Raw genomic sequence first — 18,523 nt, 5'->3', positions numbered from 1 at the left:
CGCAACACAACTGTTACCAAGACAGAGAGAGCCCTGCCCTCATGGTGTCTAAAGGCTGACTGAAAGAAGGCAGACATTTAGAGAGGGGGAAGGAATTCCAGGCAGAGGGACCTGTGCAGCAAAGACAGGAAGGCAGAGCATCAGAAAGCATCAGTCACACAGGAGTGAGCCGTGGCTCCACTGGCACAGAGGCAGGCAGTACACAGAAGAGCAGCATGAGAAAAGGTAGGCGGGTAGGATGCAGCTGATATGGAGCTCCTGAAATGCCAGGCTATGGGGTCTGATTTTAACTAGTCCAACAAATACCCTAACAACTCTAAGGGACTGAATGTTTATTAAACTTCACATGATCAGTGATTTGTATCCAAAAACACTTTGTTTTTCTGTAACTAAAGGGAAGATGGCTGAAAGAAAATTCTCCCCCCAAAGTAATTTAAATAAATTTATTTGCAGGAGAAAAACATCTGAACATCAGGTACAGTCTGATCCACGATGATCCAATAGTCATAATTCATTCTGGAAGTACTCTTACACAGTTGGCAGGAGAAAGTCCACATGGAGCATCAGCTGAACGTTTATCAGAATTCACAAAGCCATCTAACCTGAGTATTACACAACACGTAATGATCATGATACAATAATAAAAATACAATATCCAATACTCACTACTTTGTGAGCTACAGCTAAAATATAAAGTATTTAGGCTCGTTTTAAAAAAATGAAAAAAATATTTCTATTATAGCTTTATTTCAAGCATTTTCAGTTAGATACAGCTTTATATATTTTCACTCACAAAAGACAGCAAAAGAATGCCTTCTTAAGTATCTGTAGATAAAATATATTACTCGTTTAAATGTTTGTACTCTGAAGCATACTTTGCCAGGTATGAGTTCAGATAAGAGTATGAAACGGTGCTGTGGCAAAATCCTGGCTGATGATCAAGACTTAGATAGTTTTCATATTTGTTTAAAACAACTTACATCAGGGAAAAAAGAAGTGAGGACATAAAGAGAACCAACATTATTCTTTTTCAGTGAAGCAGTCTAATTCCAGAGAACGGGCTTTCCATTTTGAATTCAAAGTGTGTGGTCCCAAAGTTGAATTTTTTCCAGTCCAAGGAGCTGCCTGTGGCTGAGGCAACAGGCAATGATGAAGCGAGTTGAGAGGAAAGCGTTAACTGAACTACAGAGATGGTCACTGATAAAACAAGTTTCTACAGGTCCTCGAGCCCACACAGAGGCGAAGGGGAGCCAGAACTATCAATACAGAAGAAAAATGTGCTCACTGAACTACACACACAGAGCTTCTAGGAGGGTTAACAGTTCTTGACATAGGTTCCTGGTTGTAGTTTACAATATCTGCCTTCACCACCCTCTGTCATAAAAGAAAACAAAGTTATTATCAGGACATCAGAACATTTAGAAGGAGCTCCTTAAAGTATATTTTTATTTTCTGAACTTTGGTGAACTCCTGATGATAGACATCATAAATGAAGCAGGAGCTGATATTAAAAGAACCAGCCAGGACCAACTAAGGTCAAGCTGGGATATATTTTGGTGGAGGGTGAGGGAGTAGCAGGGCAGGGGTAATTCTGTTAAGGATGTAATAGCATTACTTTTACTGAGTCTTCTCTGGTTTTATGACAATAATAACTTGAGGTTACCAAAAGTCTAATAAAAAATTGGCAAATCAATATGAAAAATTAAGCCCTGGTTATAATTTAAAGCAAAGGAATTAAAATTAATCATTTATATATCTCAATAGATAAGATCTCACCATTTCAAAGAATATCATTATTTATTAATATTTCCATAAATCATTATATCCAGTCATAACTTTTTAAAGAATGTTTATCAATTTGTGAGTTAGTGAAGAGATAAAATGTCAGAGAAGTTATATATAAGAAGAAATGTTTTAAGCAACCCAATTTTTAAAACTGTTCTCCCAAATCCCTAACTTACTTACAAATAGCTCACTATTGGTTATGAATAATGACGCTAACAAAATATAGAATAATGAGAAAGTTAGAAAATTACCTCATATTCATGTTTTTAAAATAATTTAAACCAAAAGACACTTTTAACTCTTCCTTCCTTCCCTCTAACACACACTTCAAGGAATATCTTAAACAATGAATTTAGCAATATGCCCTAACATTCATCTCTAAGTAATTATTTAAAGTAAAACACATCCTTTATTGTTTTCAACTCTTTTACTAACTCTGCACACACAAGCAGACAAAGAAGGGTAACTCAAGGCAAATTTTAAAAATACTCTTTCAATTACCAGGCTAGTTCAGGAAAAAATGGTAAGGAATGAATAATGAAATAACTGCCTCAATTCTCCACTTCACTGCACATGTAATAAACACAACCATAAAGACAAATACGTTTGAAAGTAACTGAAATATTATTTTAATTTTTTCCCAATTCCTTGTGTAAGTAATAAGTCTCCCAGCAAAGGATCAATTTTTCAAAGTTCTAAACCAGGACTTATGCAATATTAATTCCCAGTAATGTACAATAATCATTTGAACTTCTCTATTCATAAAGAATAAAGAACAAGACAGCATTCACTAGTTCTCCCCACCCTCCTCCCCCAAACTGCAACAGTTTATCAATTAATACCTGCACTACTGTACTGAACAGATTCTACTCTGAGCAGAGTTGGTATGTTGATTATCTTCTTCCGGGTACTTCACTATTTCTGCCCTGACAATATGCTGTCAATTCCATACAACATAAGATGCAGAAGAAAGAGGAAAAAAAGAAAGAAAAATGGAAAGTTTACTCAATGACTGAAAATAGAAGGGAACAAACACCAAAGGAGAAAAAGAAATACACACATAAATTTAAACATGTCACAAAAGAAACAGCAAAATATATGCATATAAAAGTAAAGAAAATGAACAAAGATCCAAGAAACATTGTTCTCTACAATTCTATTTAATTACTGAAATAGACATGTCTACTGAACCTCTCAGAGAAGCTGTGGGTTCTATTTTTGATATCACAATTACACATAATATATATAACGCCCAATATTTCAGAGGGCAACTAAGAATTTGGGGGCTTTTCTATGCTAAAGTGCAGCCAAGGTACCAATTCAATTTCTTTTTACAAACATTACTGAGGATCTACTATGTGCCAGTTGCTCTACACTAGGAACAAATGATGAATTACACAGGATTTGTTCATAAGTTGCTATGGACCTAACGGGAAGAGAACATGTACACAGCTAGTTGTCATACCAGATAAGTGCTTTACTAGTGGACTTAAAAATATGTTGTGGGAACAAAGAAGGAGTGATTCATTTTCTTTGAAGGTGGGGAGAGGATGCATAAATCAGAGGAAGCTATATGTCATTTACAATTTTGACATTTAATAATATTTATTACTTTTCAAAGACTTTCTTTTGAAGCTCATTCCCCCACCCCTCACACAGCCCTAACCTCCATGTTTCCAAATTCCATACAGAAATAAATAAGTTCAAAACACACTTTTCTATCATTTAAAACAAAAATTCTGACATACAATATTTAAGCACAACAGCTGTTGTTTTCAAATATCTAAGAGTTTCGCTAAATAAAGAATCAAAACTAGTTAGGTTTTTTGATTGCTATAACCCTTAAGATGAAAAGACCACATATGACAAATATGATAGAGATAACACGCTCCCCCAGTTTTCTGGACTTGAAACTATCCTCGCTTTTAATGAGTTCAAATATTTATTTCAGAAATATCTTCCTTCATAATAGCATCTATTAATTAGCACATACAGAAAAAAACATGTTAATCAGGTTGCTGCTTGTGATAATGTTTATAAAGACAGGATAAACAACTGAGAGTGAATGAACAGGACACTACAGTATATTAGCCTTGGATGGGCTCTGCTTCAGTTCTCTAGCAGGCAGTATTAACTTCTGGATAAGACTCATGATTTACTAGGCACTCAGCCTGATGCTATCAACAGAAGCATTACCAACTGCTACATGACGTATGAGGGGGGGGCCATCAGTGAAACGCTGAACACCAGCATCTGGCCTCCCCAAAACTAATTGTTTCACACCAAACTATGGGTTACAATAAAGAGAAGGGATTTTCATAATCAGTAAGCAACTCATTAATCCTCCAAAATGATGGTTTAAACCCTATCCTATAAACACAACCAGGTTACTGACCTGTGGTCAAGACATTCTGGTCAAAGTTATTGACTAACATAAATGACTTGGATTTTCACCATTAATTCTCATCAAATTAATGAAGAACTAACAAGGCAACATCTTTCTTAGGGGCCTTGGCTGTTTGACATAAAGCTTTGCACAAAGTTCCTGAACTGGAAGCCAGAACCAAAGCTCTGCATATTCAGAGCTTTGCTTTCTATGAGTAAAAAAAGCATAATTTCCATGTCATAAACTTCATGAGAGGTGATTTCACAGTAGTCGGCTTGTTTACAAGTCATTCATTCATTGACATTTTCAGAGAAAATGTTTCCTACAAAACACCCACCTTTATTTTTGGAGCCACAAAGTACACTCAATTACTCTCTGCTATTAGTCAGTTGAGTGAAAATAATGCAGTGGCCCTAAGAGGAAGGGAGCTGTGTGGCTGAACACCAGCTTAACCCTTGTTTTGTCAAAGAGTTGTGAGCGGATACTGGAAATGGTAGCTCTCCATAAGGGTAAGAAAGCAAGCAACCTAGGAGTTGAGGTAAGGTATAAGCAGTAGAGACTGACTCTTCGGAAGACACTAAAGATAAATTTGGTCAATTCTACAACTGTGTTTTAGTCCAGATAGTAGTAACAAATTTACCTTTGCAAAAGTCATAGTTTATCATGCTCAGGATATGGAGTAAACATACTTTGACAGCTGAAACACCTGTCACTATCACTCATTCAAAGCAAACCACTATTCTAGGTATTGGAAATATTCATATAAATAATACATGATCTCTGTTTTTTGAGACGCATAAGAGTCTAGCATGGAAAACAGATGTGTAAACTATTAAAGAATATTAAATAAATTAAAGAATACTATGATTGATACAAATTCAAAGTGCAGAGATTATAGGTTACCATTTAAAAGCATGGATATAACATTTTGAAAAGCATGATACTTTACACACAGTGGGAGCTCTTTTTTCTGTATAATGTGCCATTATAGGCTGCCAGTAACATTCACAACTTTGGGCAAGTTACTTCACCTCTTTGGTCTTCACCATCTCCTAATCTGTAAAACGCAAGGTTTATCTACATGGTTTTATCCCATCTGGTTTTTAAACTATATGAAAAAATAAATTTTAAAAGTGAATAGTGAAAGAAAAAAATGGAATATGAGCTATAGGTCTTAGCAATATTTTATTGGAACTGTCTCCTCAGGCAAGGGAAGTAAAAGCAAAATAAATAAATGGAACCTACTCAAACTTAAAAGCTTATGCAGAGAAGCACAGGGAGATCAGCACGGTGCTTTGTGACCACCTAGAGGGGTGGGATAGGGAGGGTGGGAGGGAGACGCAAGAGGGAGGGGATATGCGGATATATGTATACGTATAACTGATTCACTTTGTTGTACAGCAGAAACTAACACTACATTGTAAAGCAATTATACTCCAATAAAGATGTTAAAAAAAGAAAAAAAAAGCTTATGCAGAGAGAAGGAAAGCATCAACAAAAGGCCACATTAAATAAGCATTAAATAATGAAAAGGCCGCCTAATGAATGGGAGAAAATATTTGCAAGTGATATATCTGATAAAGAGTTAATATCCAAAATATAGAAAAAGCTCATACAACTCAGTATAAAAAAACAAAAAAACAAAAAAAAAACAGATTTAAAAATGTTCAGAGGACCTGAATAGACATTTTTCCACACAAAACATACAGATGGCCAAGACACATGAAAATATGCTCAACAATGCTAATCATCAAGAAAATGCAAATCAGAACCTCAATGAGATTATCACCTCACACCTGTCAGAATTACTACTGTCAAAAGGACAAGAAATAACAAGTTGGCAAGAATGTGTATAAAAGAGAACCCTAGTATACTGTTGGTGGGAATGTAAATTGGTGCAGCCACGATGGAAAACACTATGGAGGTTCCCCAAAAAACTAAAAATAAAAATACCGTATGATCCAGTAATTCCATTCTTGGGTATATATCTGTAGAAAATGAAGACATTATTTGAAAAGATATATGCACCCCAATGTTCATAGCAGCATTATTTACAATAACCAAGACATGGAAGTCATGTAAGTGTCCATCAACACATGAATGGATAAAGAAGATGTGCCACACACAAACATACACACATACAGACACACAATGGAATATTACTCAGCCATAAAGAGAATGAAATTTTGCCATCTGCAACAACATGGATGGACTTGGAGGCTATTATGTTTGGTGAAATAAGTCAGATAGAGAAAAACAAATATTATGTGCTTTCACTTATTTGTGGAATCTAAAAAATAAAACAAACAAACTAATATAACAAAACGGAAATAGACTCACAGATATGGAGAACAAACTAGTGGTTACCAGTGGGGAGAGAGAAGAGGGAAGGGGAAGGATAGGGGAAGGGGACTAAGAGGTACAAAATCCTAGGTGTAAAATAAATAAAATACAAGGATGTAATGTACAGCACAGGAAACACAGCCAATATTTTTAAATAACTTTATATGGAGTGTAATCTGTAAAAATAACAAATCACTATGTTGTACACCTGGAACCAATATAATATTTTAAGTCAACTATAATTCAATAAAAAAGAAAAGAAACTAATGCATACCTAGTTCAAACCAAACAAAGTCATAGTTTATTAACTGGCCAGTGAAAATGCCACTAATTGGGAATTGTAAAAAATGCATCTAGAGCATACTTAACATATTTGTCTGCCTTCATGTATTCTGGGAGTCCTTGAGGACAAGGACTTTCACTTATTCATCTTTGTATCCCAGATTCTAGTGTTCTGGCACAAAGTAGACTCTCAAAAATTGTTTGCTGTATTAATAAGCTGCATTCCCTTTCTTTTCTCCCTCTTTCTTTCCTTGAAAAGCTTGTAAAGTGTGTTGATAACTCATTTTATATGACTCCTAAACAGGAATAATCTAGGTTAGAATTAAAATAGCAGAATCTCTTTAAATAATCAGTGAATGGAACTAAGACTAAAACCTTATTATAAACATTTGTCACAAATGAAATTACTATAGTGTCAACTTGTGTGTAACTGGTGAGTCTATAGTATAGCTCCTTCTGTATAAAATAATACAAAACACTTTATCACTTTGTGACACCGAATTCCCTCAGGAATCTTTCAAATGACATAAAAACTACAGAAAACAGGTGCATAAGCTCTCTCTCTCTCTCCCTCCCTTTCCTCCCTACTCCCCCACTCTCTATAGATATAAAATCTGAACTTCTTTGGTTTTAAATGAACTTTCAGAAGACATCAAATGGCCAACAGGTACATGAAAAGATGCTCAATATCACTAATCATCAAATTAAAACTACAATGAGATAGCACCTCACACCTGTTAGAATGGCTGTCATCAAGAATATAACCCTGGTGGGGGCTTCCCTGGTGGCGCAGTGGTTGAGAGTCCGCCTGCCGAGGCAGGGGACACGGGTTCGTGCCCCGGTCCAGGAAGATCCCACATGCTGTGGAGCAGCTGGGCCCGTGAGCCATGGCCGCTGAGCCTGCGCGTCCGGAGCCTGTGCTCCGCAACGGGAGAGGCCACAACAGTGAGAGGCCCGTGTACCGCAAAAAAAAAAAAAAAAAAAAAAAAAAAAAGAATATAACCCTGGTGGCACAGTGGTTGACAGTCCGCCTGCCGATGCAGGGGACATGGGTTCGTGTCCCGGTCCGGGAAGATCCCACATGCCGCGGAGCGGCTGGGCCCGTGAGCCATGGCTGCTGAGCCTGTGTGTCAGGAGCCTGTGCTCCGCAACAGGAGAGGCCACAACAGTGAGAGGCCCGCATACCGCAAAAAAATATATATATATATATAAGAGAGAAGTGCTGGTGAGGATGTGGAGAAAAGGAAACCCTTATGCACTATGGGTGGGAATGTAAATTGGTGCAGCTACTGGAAAACAATATGGAGTTTCCTCAAAAAGTTAAGAATAGAACTACCATACCATCCAGCAGTTCCACCTCTGGGTATTTATCCGAAGAAAATGAAACAATAACTCAAAAAGGTATATGCACCCCCATGTTCATTATAGTATTATTTATAATAAGTAAAATATGGAAACAACTTAAGTGTCCATTGATAGGTGAATAAAGAAAATGTGGCGTGTGTGTGTGTATATATATATAAATACACAGAGATGTATATATATCAACACACACACACACAATGTAATATTATTCAGCCAGGAGAAAGGAGGACTCTCGTTTGTGAAAACATGAAGAGACTTTGAGCATGTTGTGCAAAATGAGATAAGTCAGACAGAGAAAGACAAGTACTGTAGGATATTACTCATATGTGGAATTTTAAAAAGCCAAACTTGTAAAAACAAAGAATAAAATGGTGGTTTCCAGGAGATGGGGGGGACAAGAAAGATGTTGTCCTGTCAAATGTTGTGTCAAATACATTTCAATTAAAAAAAAAACTGTGCTTAACACAGCTTGCAAGTATGTTCTTAGAAACATCTTTTAAAAATAATGAACTTTAAAAAAAATAAAAAATAAATAAATAAAATTTAAAAAAAATAATGAACTTTCAAAAATGTTTCCACTGTGAAATAAATAATTTAACTGGCAAAAATGCCAAATTCATTGATCTCAGGAATGGAGAATGAGGTTTTCCTATACAAAGGATTCTGACAAACACAATAAAGGAGGGCTCTAGCAGCTTGAATTCATCTTCAAATGAATGAATTCAAAGTCAACACCAACAAACTGAAGACAGAATTAAACTTCATAGCATAATAAAGAAGATGGGGTACACTAACAAACAAGGTAGGGTGTATAGGGAGGCTGGGGCACTATGTAGTTAACACATCTGATGCTGCTTTTGTTAAAATATGCCTAGATGTTAAGTCCATCTCTAAAGTCCAAACAGTAACTCTTTGGCTCTTGTGACTAAGAGTGAGCTACAAATATTAATAAAGTTCCCCTAGAACTCTGTCTTTCAAAAGTATCCCAATTACTCTCCATCTCTCTGGAGTTGTCACTGAACCTAAGCACTGCTTTGGGGCTCAAGCGATGTACACTCCCTTCTCAGTGAAGCCTTCTGTGCCACACCAGTACACCTTCTCCTCCAGGGGGGCCTCATCACTGGGTCTCCCCTGTTCTCCATTCCTCAGGTGAGAAACCTCAACGTGATCTTGGACTTCTCCCTTTTATCCAGTCATTCCACAAGTCCTATTGATTCTTCTGTGAAATGTCTCTTACATCCATTCTTTCCCTTCCACCCCAATTCTGGTCCTTATCACATGAGGACAGTAACCCAGTCTCCTTGCTTTCAATCTCTTTCACATCCATACACACACACACAAATCCCATTAGATTAATCCTATCTAAAAACTGCTTTCATTTATTTCCCTACTTAAAATTATTTTCCACTGTCAATACATGAGATAAAACTTATCAACTTGGCATTCATAAATCTCCATAATCTTTTTCTCAAATTCCCTGCACACTCCAACACAAATGGTCATTTATTTTAACCAAACTACTCTTCTGTTTCCAAAATACAACCTAAGCTTTCAACTGTTTCATGCCAGCTTCTTTTTCAACTCCCTACTACAAACTACGCAGTAAATCTTCCCCTAATATGGCAGAATGGAAACATTAGGGGCCCTGCTATCAGACAGGCCTGAGTTCAAATCCTGGCTCCACCACTGCCTAGCTGTAGATTAATAGATCAAGTTACTTAACCTCTCCACAGTCTCAGTTTTCTACCCATAAAATGATGAAGTGCCACCTGCCCCACAGAGTTATTATAAGGGCAAAATGAGATAACACAGTGCCTAGCACATATTAATTTTCTTCACTGAAAGCAGGGACCGCATCTTTTTTTTTTTTTTTTTTTTTTTTTTTTGCGGTACGCAGGCCTCTCACTGTTGTGGCCTCTCCTGTTGTGGAGCACAGGCTCCTGATGCGCAGGCTCAGTGGCCATGGCTCACGGGCCCAGCCGCTCTGCGGCATGTGGGATCTTCCCGGACCGGGGCATGAACCCGTATCCCCTGCATCGGCAGGCGGACTCTCAACCACTGCACCACCAGGGAAGCCCGGGACTGCATCTTAAACTCTTTTAAATCTCCTCTGAATCCACCACTAAACCACACTTATATGACCAATAAATCATTTATGATTGTTTGATAATCATTCATAGACTATCTAACCAGGGAGAAACATCATTTAGGAAGTGAAGCTAAAAAGCAGAGGAATCACTTGACCTCTGGGGTCTGCCAAGGTCAGTACTATCAAGCAAATCATGGTAATTTCTCTTTCTTGTATCCATCCTCCTAGGCCAAAACGAAGTAGCTATTTTTGTGTCTGGGAGCAATTTATATGGCACAAATATCGGAACACTGTGCCTGGCCACAGTAAGTGCTGAAATGTCTTTTGAATAATGAGAAATAAAAGTAGCAGATTTCCAGAGTTCCAAATATTTTAATGAAATTCTAGAAACAGCCATATCAGCATAACAATTTTCTTTTGTTTCTTTTATTTTTATTTTATTTTTACATCTTTATTGGAGTATTATTGCTTTACAATGGTGTGTTAGTTTCTGCTTTATAACAAAGTGAATCAGTTATACATATACATATGTTTCCATATCTCTTCCCTCTTACGTCTCCCTCCCTCCCACCCTCCCTAAACAATTTTCAATTGATATCTGCTCAAGTTATTTAAACACACACACACATGCACACACAAAGAGCGACCATGACAGAACTAACTCTAAAAGAATTAAAGAAAAATTTAACGATGGGGAAAGATTGTTATACCTTTTTTAGCTTCACAGAGCAGGGAAAGAGTGGAGGGGATTAAGGGAAAGTGTAATTTATATGTTGCTTCTAAGCAAATCACTTCCGAAGCCTGACTTTAAACTACAGACTCTTGCTCTGATTTTTCATTCAATCAAACATGTGAATTGGTATGCTATTGTAGCGGTATTTTTAAATGCTTGATTATTGGTATTCATATTTATTTCTTAGTCTAAGAGAACTGTCTACAAATAGTGAAAGAATTCAGAAATCCTCAATAATTAATACCATTATTAAATTAACAATAAAATAACATGAAGAATTAATATCATTACAAGGCAGGACCTTTTAGAGAAGAACAGAGAGCAAGACTTTAGAAAAATTAATGTTTTACCAAAGCAAATGTGGAAGATGCCAAATGGGGTAAATTCTTACTAGTTAAGACTAACCTTTGATAAATATTATAGTTGGGATTTTGTATAAAATATAAAAAGGATATTGTACAGTAATCATGGAAGAAGAACTTTAATAAAGAAGTACAAAATAATACAGTCAGTTCCTTAACCCATTATTTAACCACTGATGAAATTTTTATTGCATTAATCTCATTTTTCCAACAAAAAGGACAAAATGAGGATTCAATGAGGTTCCATCATTTGGCAAAAAGTTAACATCCTCCATCTTCTGCAATAAACACTGATTCATACACACAGTCTATTTTTAAGGCTTTTAGGAATATGTACATAGGATGCATGAATGTAAAAGGATTCAGGGTGAAAATTAATGTCTTTTAAGAAATAAATTATTTTTTAAAATATACAGTTCAATATAATCACCTGTGACTGTTCTATTTCTGCTTTGTTTAACTTGATTCCAAGGATTTCAGCAGCAACTTTCTGAAAACACAGGAAGACCTACATAACAAAAACAGGTTTAAATGATTTAAAACAGGCATGTTTAAGTTACTTTCAAATAAATTGAACTTTCTAAAAAGTGATAAACAGCAAAAACTGCAAAAAATATGATGTACCAGGTTATTCCAAAAATAGCTTTATTTGTCAAATACAGCAACATTTTAAGTATAATAATTTTTTAAATGATTAAACCATAATTTGAAAAGCCATACACTTCACTGAACTGGTCTAAATATACATTTATCCCTAAAAACTTATGCTTTTAAAGATTTAACATAAGACAATTAATTACAGCTACCAAATTAAAAAAAAAACTACTAGCATAATAACAAACTCCTATAAGTCCTGAAGAAAATGAAAATAAATTAGTCTATACTTTACTACCTGGGTAAAGTTTCTCGCTGCCAGTTCTACAATAGTCTTTTGATCTGGCATTAGCCTATCTTCAAAGGTCTTACTTTACAACTCTTTAATAATCTTTGTGGTTCTCATCAATTTTAATAAATTCTCCATATCTCTTGAGCAAAAAACTTATAATCTTTACTGTATTTTATCAAACAGAAAATGAGCAGTATACTCCATTATCATTAAACAAAAATCTATAGACACGAATCAGTCACCGACTCTAATGCATAACTTGTCTTTGTTCTGTAAGTGCTCTATCATATTCTTATCCCTACTTATCTCATGATTACTTACTGAATATTTATCACAACTTTACTAATTTAACTTCGATCCCTAATCAAAAACAGATACATATCCCCAAAAGGTTTATGTCATTTGTACCCCAAAGAGCATTATATATTATAGTTCACTGATGGTCAATGTTCAAGGAGAAATAAGAAAGCTAGTGCGGTGGAATGGAGAGAAAAAGGGGATTGTAAGAAGAAAACTAGCAGAGAGATTAAGAGTGTACAAATCATGTAAGATCTGGTAAACTATGTGAAGAACTTTGGCTTTCACTCTGAGTGAAATGGAGGGTGGATTGATGTGACTTCTATTTAACAAGGTCAACCTGGTTGTTGTATTGAGTATTCACTATAGAAGATCAAGGGTAAAAAAGAGAAATCATCAAGGACACTAATGTAAGAGATGATGGAGGCTTGAAACTAAGTGGTAGCAGTGGAGATGGTAAGAAACAGTCACCAGATTATGGATATATTTTGAAAGTAGAACCAACAGGACTTGGTGATAGATGTGGTATGTCAAAGAAAGACAGGAGTCAAAGATGACTCCAAAATTTTCTTGGTCTTAGCAACTGGTAGAAGATCTGCCATTTATTTAAGTGGGGAAGACTGTGAGAGATCTGAAGAGGGAATACCAAGAGCTCAGTTCTGGACCTGAATTAAATTGAGACTGGCTGTTAGACACCTAGGCAGGAGTGCTGGGGTATATGAATCTGGAGTTCAGGGAAGAGGTCTGGCCAAAGCCATGAGACTAGATGAGGTCACTAAGAGACTAAGTTTAAAAAAGAGAGATATCCAAGGATTGAGCCTAAGGCACTTCAATATTTAGAAGTCGGAGAGATAAGAAATTAGCAAAGGCGACTAAGAGAGTAGTTAGCAAGGTAGGAGGGAAACCAGGAGGTGTAGTACTCTAGAATCTAAGTGAAGAAGGTATTTCAAAGAGCAGAGAGTGATCAACTATTTTATATGCTGCAACTAAATCAAGTAAGATAAGGACTAAGAACTGACCACTGAATTTAGCAAAAAGGAGGTCACTGGTAGACCTTAATAAGAGCATTTTGGGGTGAAATATTGGGGGCAAAAGTCTGACTAGAACTGCTCAAGACAAACTGGGAGGAGAGAACTGGAGACAACTCTTTCAAAACATTCCACTGGTAACTGGGGGGAAGTAAGCAATAGCTAAAGATGTGGGATCAAGAGTTTTCTTGTATTTAAGATAAGTTATAATATTTTGTGTGCTGATAGAATAATCCAGTAGATAGAAAAAAAATGATGCAGGAGTGAGAACTGCTAAGCAATGTTTGTTACTAGGCAAAGAGAAACGGGACTAATGCACAGTGGAGGAGTTGACCCTAGCTAGGAGTATAGATCCATAGTAACCTTGGAGGAGACAGAAGATACGGGAAGGGATATGGGGTGGGAAGGAGAGTTGGGGTAGATGTGGTGGCAGGAGTTATGTGAAAGTTGTCTTCTGTTTGTTGCAAATATTTTATAAAATAAGAAACAAGGGCATCAGCTGAGAGAATGGACAAGGAAGTTTTGAAGATCTGAGGAGAGAAGAGAAGCTACGAAACAGTGGTATAGGTGAGGGGGAGAGATAATGGCCTAAGGACATGCATAATTACTGAGCAGCATTAAGGGCCCACTTGAGATTAGCTACTGTGAAATGTAAGTGAAACCTCCAGCATGCCTCTGGGTTTTCTTCTCTGACCACGTTCAAATACAAGAGTGTAACCACATAAAGGCAGGGGCTTGGTTAAGGTTTATCCAAATGAGTCAGATAAAGTGAATGAGCAGAAAGGGACTTGACAGTATATGCATGGTAGTGACTTGATTGGCCATGAGATTAAGTTACAAAGAAAGGAAAATGAGGACATGAAAGGAGGACATTGAAAAAGTGTTAGGATCAATGTCTTGTAGGTCCTGCTGGGGTTGCAGACTGATTGGGTTAGGGCATTCACGGGTGTGAGCCAGAAAGACAAGATGGTCAGTGATTAGGATGCCTGATATTGCAATATGGGATAACAGAAGGGCTGCAGTAATTTGTAATGACAATGCATGGGAGTTTGTGGCTGAGGTGGGGTGGAAAACAAAGATACTGAAATCACTAAGAATTATGACAAAGGTAGTATTAGAGAAAGTACAGTAAGCCAGGAGCTCAACTCCCTAAGCAATGAAGCGAAGTAAACTGGGATTGGAGATGACTGCAAGTCTTAAAGTGACTTCACAAGAACAAACCATTTCAAAGTTGAATTTAAGGGCTTCCCTGGTGGCGCAGTGGTTGAGAGTCTGCCTGCCGATGCAGGGGACACGGGTTCGTGCCCCGGTCTGGGAAGATCCCACATGCCGCGGAGCGGCTGGGCCCGTGAGCCATGGCCGCTGAGCCTGTGCGTCCGGAGCCTGTGCTCCGCAACGGGAGAGGCCACAACAGTAAGAGGCCCGCATTTAAACACAAGCTAAAATACTGGAAGTTAAAATAATTCTAAAATGACAAAAGACCCCCAGGAAGATACATGAGGGTGAAAGCCTAATCCATGTATGGATTTATCAAGGAATATTGATATTATATATTTTTTAAATGACACATGTGGGTATGTGCCCGTGTTTGCATTATCCTGGGGAAAGGGTTCCAAAATGTCACATTTTTAGATGAGTCTGACCCCCCCAAAAGATTAAATACCCTTTAAAATATTTAATATTTACCCTAAGCATAAAAACCATCAGTGAAATCATACAGGAAGAACATCAAAAAGATTAAACCACAGAAAAAAATTCAGACTTCCTTTGGTTGAAAATGTCAAGAAAATTAACGGTCAAACAAACACCTGGGCAGTGGAAAATATTTGCAAAAATTATGACAAATGGCTGTTATCCCTAACATAAAAATGGTCATAGGAAATTTTAAAAAGCAACAGAAAATTATAAACAGATAATAAGCAGAAAATTAATAGGTAATGAAATTTTTAAAATTTCAACCTCAACAGCAAAGAAATTCAAATTTAAATAGCAAAATACCTTTTTTTCCTTGTCTACCAAATTGACAAAGAGTTAAAAATAAATAAATAAATTCTGAATGTTAAAAAGAGTACAGTGATATGGCACTCATACAATGCTGGTGGTAGTATAAATTAACGTAGGCTTCCTGGTGGTAATTTGGCAATAGGTCTCAATTCCCTTTCAAGGAAATAATCAGAACATCACAGCTTATGGACAAAATTTTACATTAGAAATTTTACAAAATTTTACAATGTACTGAACTTAGAAATAATCTATATACCCAACGATAGGGACGTGGTTGGATAAATTTTTGAACATTTATTTAACGGATTATTAACTCTAATGGATTATTAAATCTATTTAGTAATATTAAGTGACATAAAATTTTCTACAGATTAATATATTAAATTAAAAAAACAAAATTATTTCTATATTATGATCTCAATTTTCTTTTTAATAAACATTTAGCATGATTAATATGGTGAACCCTGGAATGTCAATCCTTAGGTTTACAAATCCTATCTCCACCACTTATTCTGTGTACCCTGGACCCCCACTACATAACCTCTCTAAGACTATTCTATAAAATAGAGATAATCAGTTAGGATTGCTGGAAAATAAATCTAAATTATATGTGAAGATATTTTGGACTATTTCAAAAATATTTTAACATCATTCTAAGTTTCTTGTTTAAATGGTTATGGCGATTTACACAATAAACATCCAGTCAAATATGAAAAAATAAATTAATTTAATTAAATAGAGATAATCAGAGTAGTACAGTGCCCATCACAAAGTAGGCACTCAGTAAATGCAATTCACTAGCACTAGTGGCAGAAGCACTAATATTTGTGAGCATCAGAAAAATAAGACTAGAAGGAATCATATGAGGTTATGAATGGTCATCTCTGGATGCTGAGATTATGAGTGATTTATATTATTTTTAACTTTTGTATTTTTTAATTCCCTAAAATAACCATGAAATTATGTTATATGAATTATAAGAGGACCATAAATAGAATAAACATGTTATATCTAACCTGATATTTTATGTCTTTAACAGGAATTAATTTGTTCCAAAAGTTAAGTAATAGAAGTATACTTCCTATGAAAATAAAAGTAAAACATCACTTGTAGTATTCAGTATTCATTATTTTACTTACAGAGTCTCCCGTCTTTGCTGAGACAAAGTGGCTACTAAAACCATTTTCCTGGCAAAACCTTAAGTGTTTTTCAGGTTTTACTGTTCGCATATGCTCCAAATCAACTAGAAAAGTGAACAAAAACAGAGAACAAAATTCAATATTAGTTAATCAATACATTTTTAACATGTTTAAATTTGACTTATTTTCTAGTACTGTACCCCAGCTTAGATATGAGCTGTGTAATTCTGGGCAATTTCTTCAACCTCTTTATGCCTCAGTCCCTAAATCTAAAAGCTGGGAATAACAAATGTATCTATCATATATAGAGTTCTTTGAGAATTAATCCATGTTTACTGAATAAGGACCAGCACATGATAAGTGCTCAAAAAACTGAAGGCTATCATTCCTATTATCTATATAGCTTCAGGCACACTGATGATACTCAAAAAAGATCTACTTAGTATAATGTGTTTAAACATAGTGATTAATTGCAACATGCACTTACTCAAGCATATCTGGTTTGATAGTTTAATTACTTTAATAATTACAATAGTTCTGTAATCTCTGTAAACGTTAATGTTAACACAAATGCATGACTAATTTTCTGCTAAAAGATACCTATATTTCATTGTATATTTACTTTATTTACAGCCATGGTTTAATTTCACAAAGATACAGCTCATTTGCTTTCCAAAACTAAAAGTATCCATTTTGAAAGTAGTAATGGGCCAGGATATATTTTCTTGAATAGTTGTAGGTGCTTTAAAGCAAAGCACAGTACTCATATCCAATACTGGTTTTATCCAGCACAGTCTAATTTTTTCAAATGTGATCTTTTATTGAACAGTTTCTCTTTTTACAACACTACAGACCCTATAAGGGTGTTCACTCAATGCTGTCAAATTATAAGGCAAATATATTCACAGGATTTAAGGACAACTAGGCTCTTTGAGTCAATATAGGAAAAAAAAACTTAAACTGACTTCCTGAGGAAGGGACCCAACCAACTTGTAAAAACTTGTAAATTTGCAAATCTAGTAAGCCTACATAATAGTGGCAATTGATTATCAACTAAAAATTGCTCTCATACTACATAAAAGGCTTTATTTAAAATTATATTGAAGGTCTTTAGTTTGTAAGCTCAAGAGATCTTTCTCTAGGAAATTTTTGATCTAGTGGGGGATTCCTTAGCCCCATTTATATTGCTTAGCTTGGATAATATGCAGCTTTTTTTCTTTTCTGGCCACAAGTTGCTATTCCTTAAACATCACTGAGACTTTATTTACAAGAAGAGGCCAAAAAATGTCCAGATACCACAGGCATCAATTTGTAGAAGACTAAAATACTAAGCTATTAGCTCTGACATTTATACATCTAGTTTATCATAATATTGAAGTTAAAATACTTTCCTAATTCAACAAGAGTAAGAACAAATCATGTCACTAGGAAAATTCCCCAATGAAATTACTGTCCAGTTAAAAAAAATAAAGTCTGTCATTCAACATGTATGTGTATTTGTCTTTTCTAACGGAAGAGTCTATCATTGTGACTTTTCTTCCTTTTTTCTTCTCTCCCTCCCCCTCAGCCCCACCCCACAACTCCTCAGCTACTTATATAAACTACTATAAGCATTGGGGGATTTACTAGCCAAGCAAAAGTTTTTCTCCTAACAAAGATAACCATGAGAGACTAATACGAACACTGATCAATTGATAAAAAATTATTCAATAAACATTTATTGAGTACCTATTATATACCAAGCACTGTGGTAGGCAGTAAGAACCCAAAGATGAAAAAGATACAATCCAGGTCCTAAAAAAATCATCAGCAGTATTATGAACA

The 18,523-nt window shown here is 35.8% G+C and overlaps 1 protein-coding gene across 4 annotated transcripts in view; it reads right to left on the bottom strand.

Moving 5' to 3' along the window:
• Positions 1-428: 428 nt before the first annotated feature.
• The window catches only part of RAB28 (RAB28, member RAS oncogene family), a 94,817-nt gene continuing 76,722 nt past the window's right edge, over positions 429-18,523 (bottom strand). Inside the window, exons 5-8 of one of the 4 annotated variants that reach the window (XM_029235749.1) lie at positions 16,700-16,803; positions 11,776-11,853; positions 6,125-6,159; positions 455-1,374 (exon numbers count right to left, since the gene is read on the bottom strand). In XM_029235749.1, the coding sequence (XP_029091582.1) occupies positions 1,365-1,374; positions 6,125-6,159; positions 11,776-11,853; positions 16,700-16,803 (227 nt within the window). In that variant the 3' untranslated portion in view covers positions 455-1,364. Of the gene's footprint in view, positions 1,375-2,632; positions 2,723-6,124; positions 6,160-11,775; positions 11,854-16,699; positions 16,804-18,523 lie in introns of those variants that run through there. The other 3 variants (XM_029235748.1, XM_029235750.1, XM_029235751.1) reach the window with 3 other exon arrangements.

This window comes from Monodon monoceros, unplaced genomic scaffold (genome assembly GCF_005190385.1).
Source record: "Monodon monoceros isolate NGI ecotype Baffin Bay Population unplaced genomic scaffold, NGI_Narwhal_1 Super_Scaffold_20, whole genome shotgun sequence".
NCBI classification, from domain to species: domain Eukaryota; kingdom Metazoa; phylum Chordata; class Mammalia; order Artiodactyla; family Monodontidae; genus Monodon; species Monodon monoceros.
The sequence above is the reverse complement of the archived record's forward strand: the minus strand, read 5'-3'. Positions and strand labels throughout refer to the sequence as shown.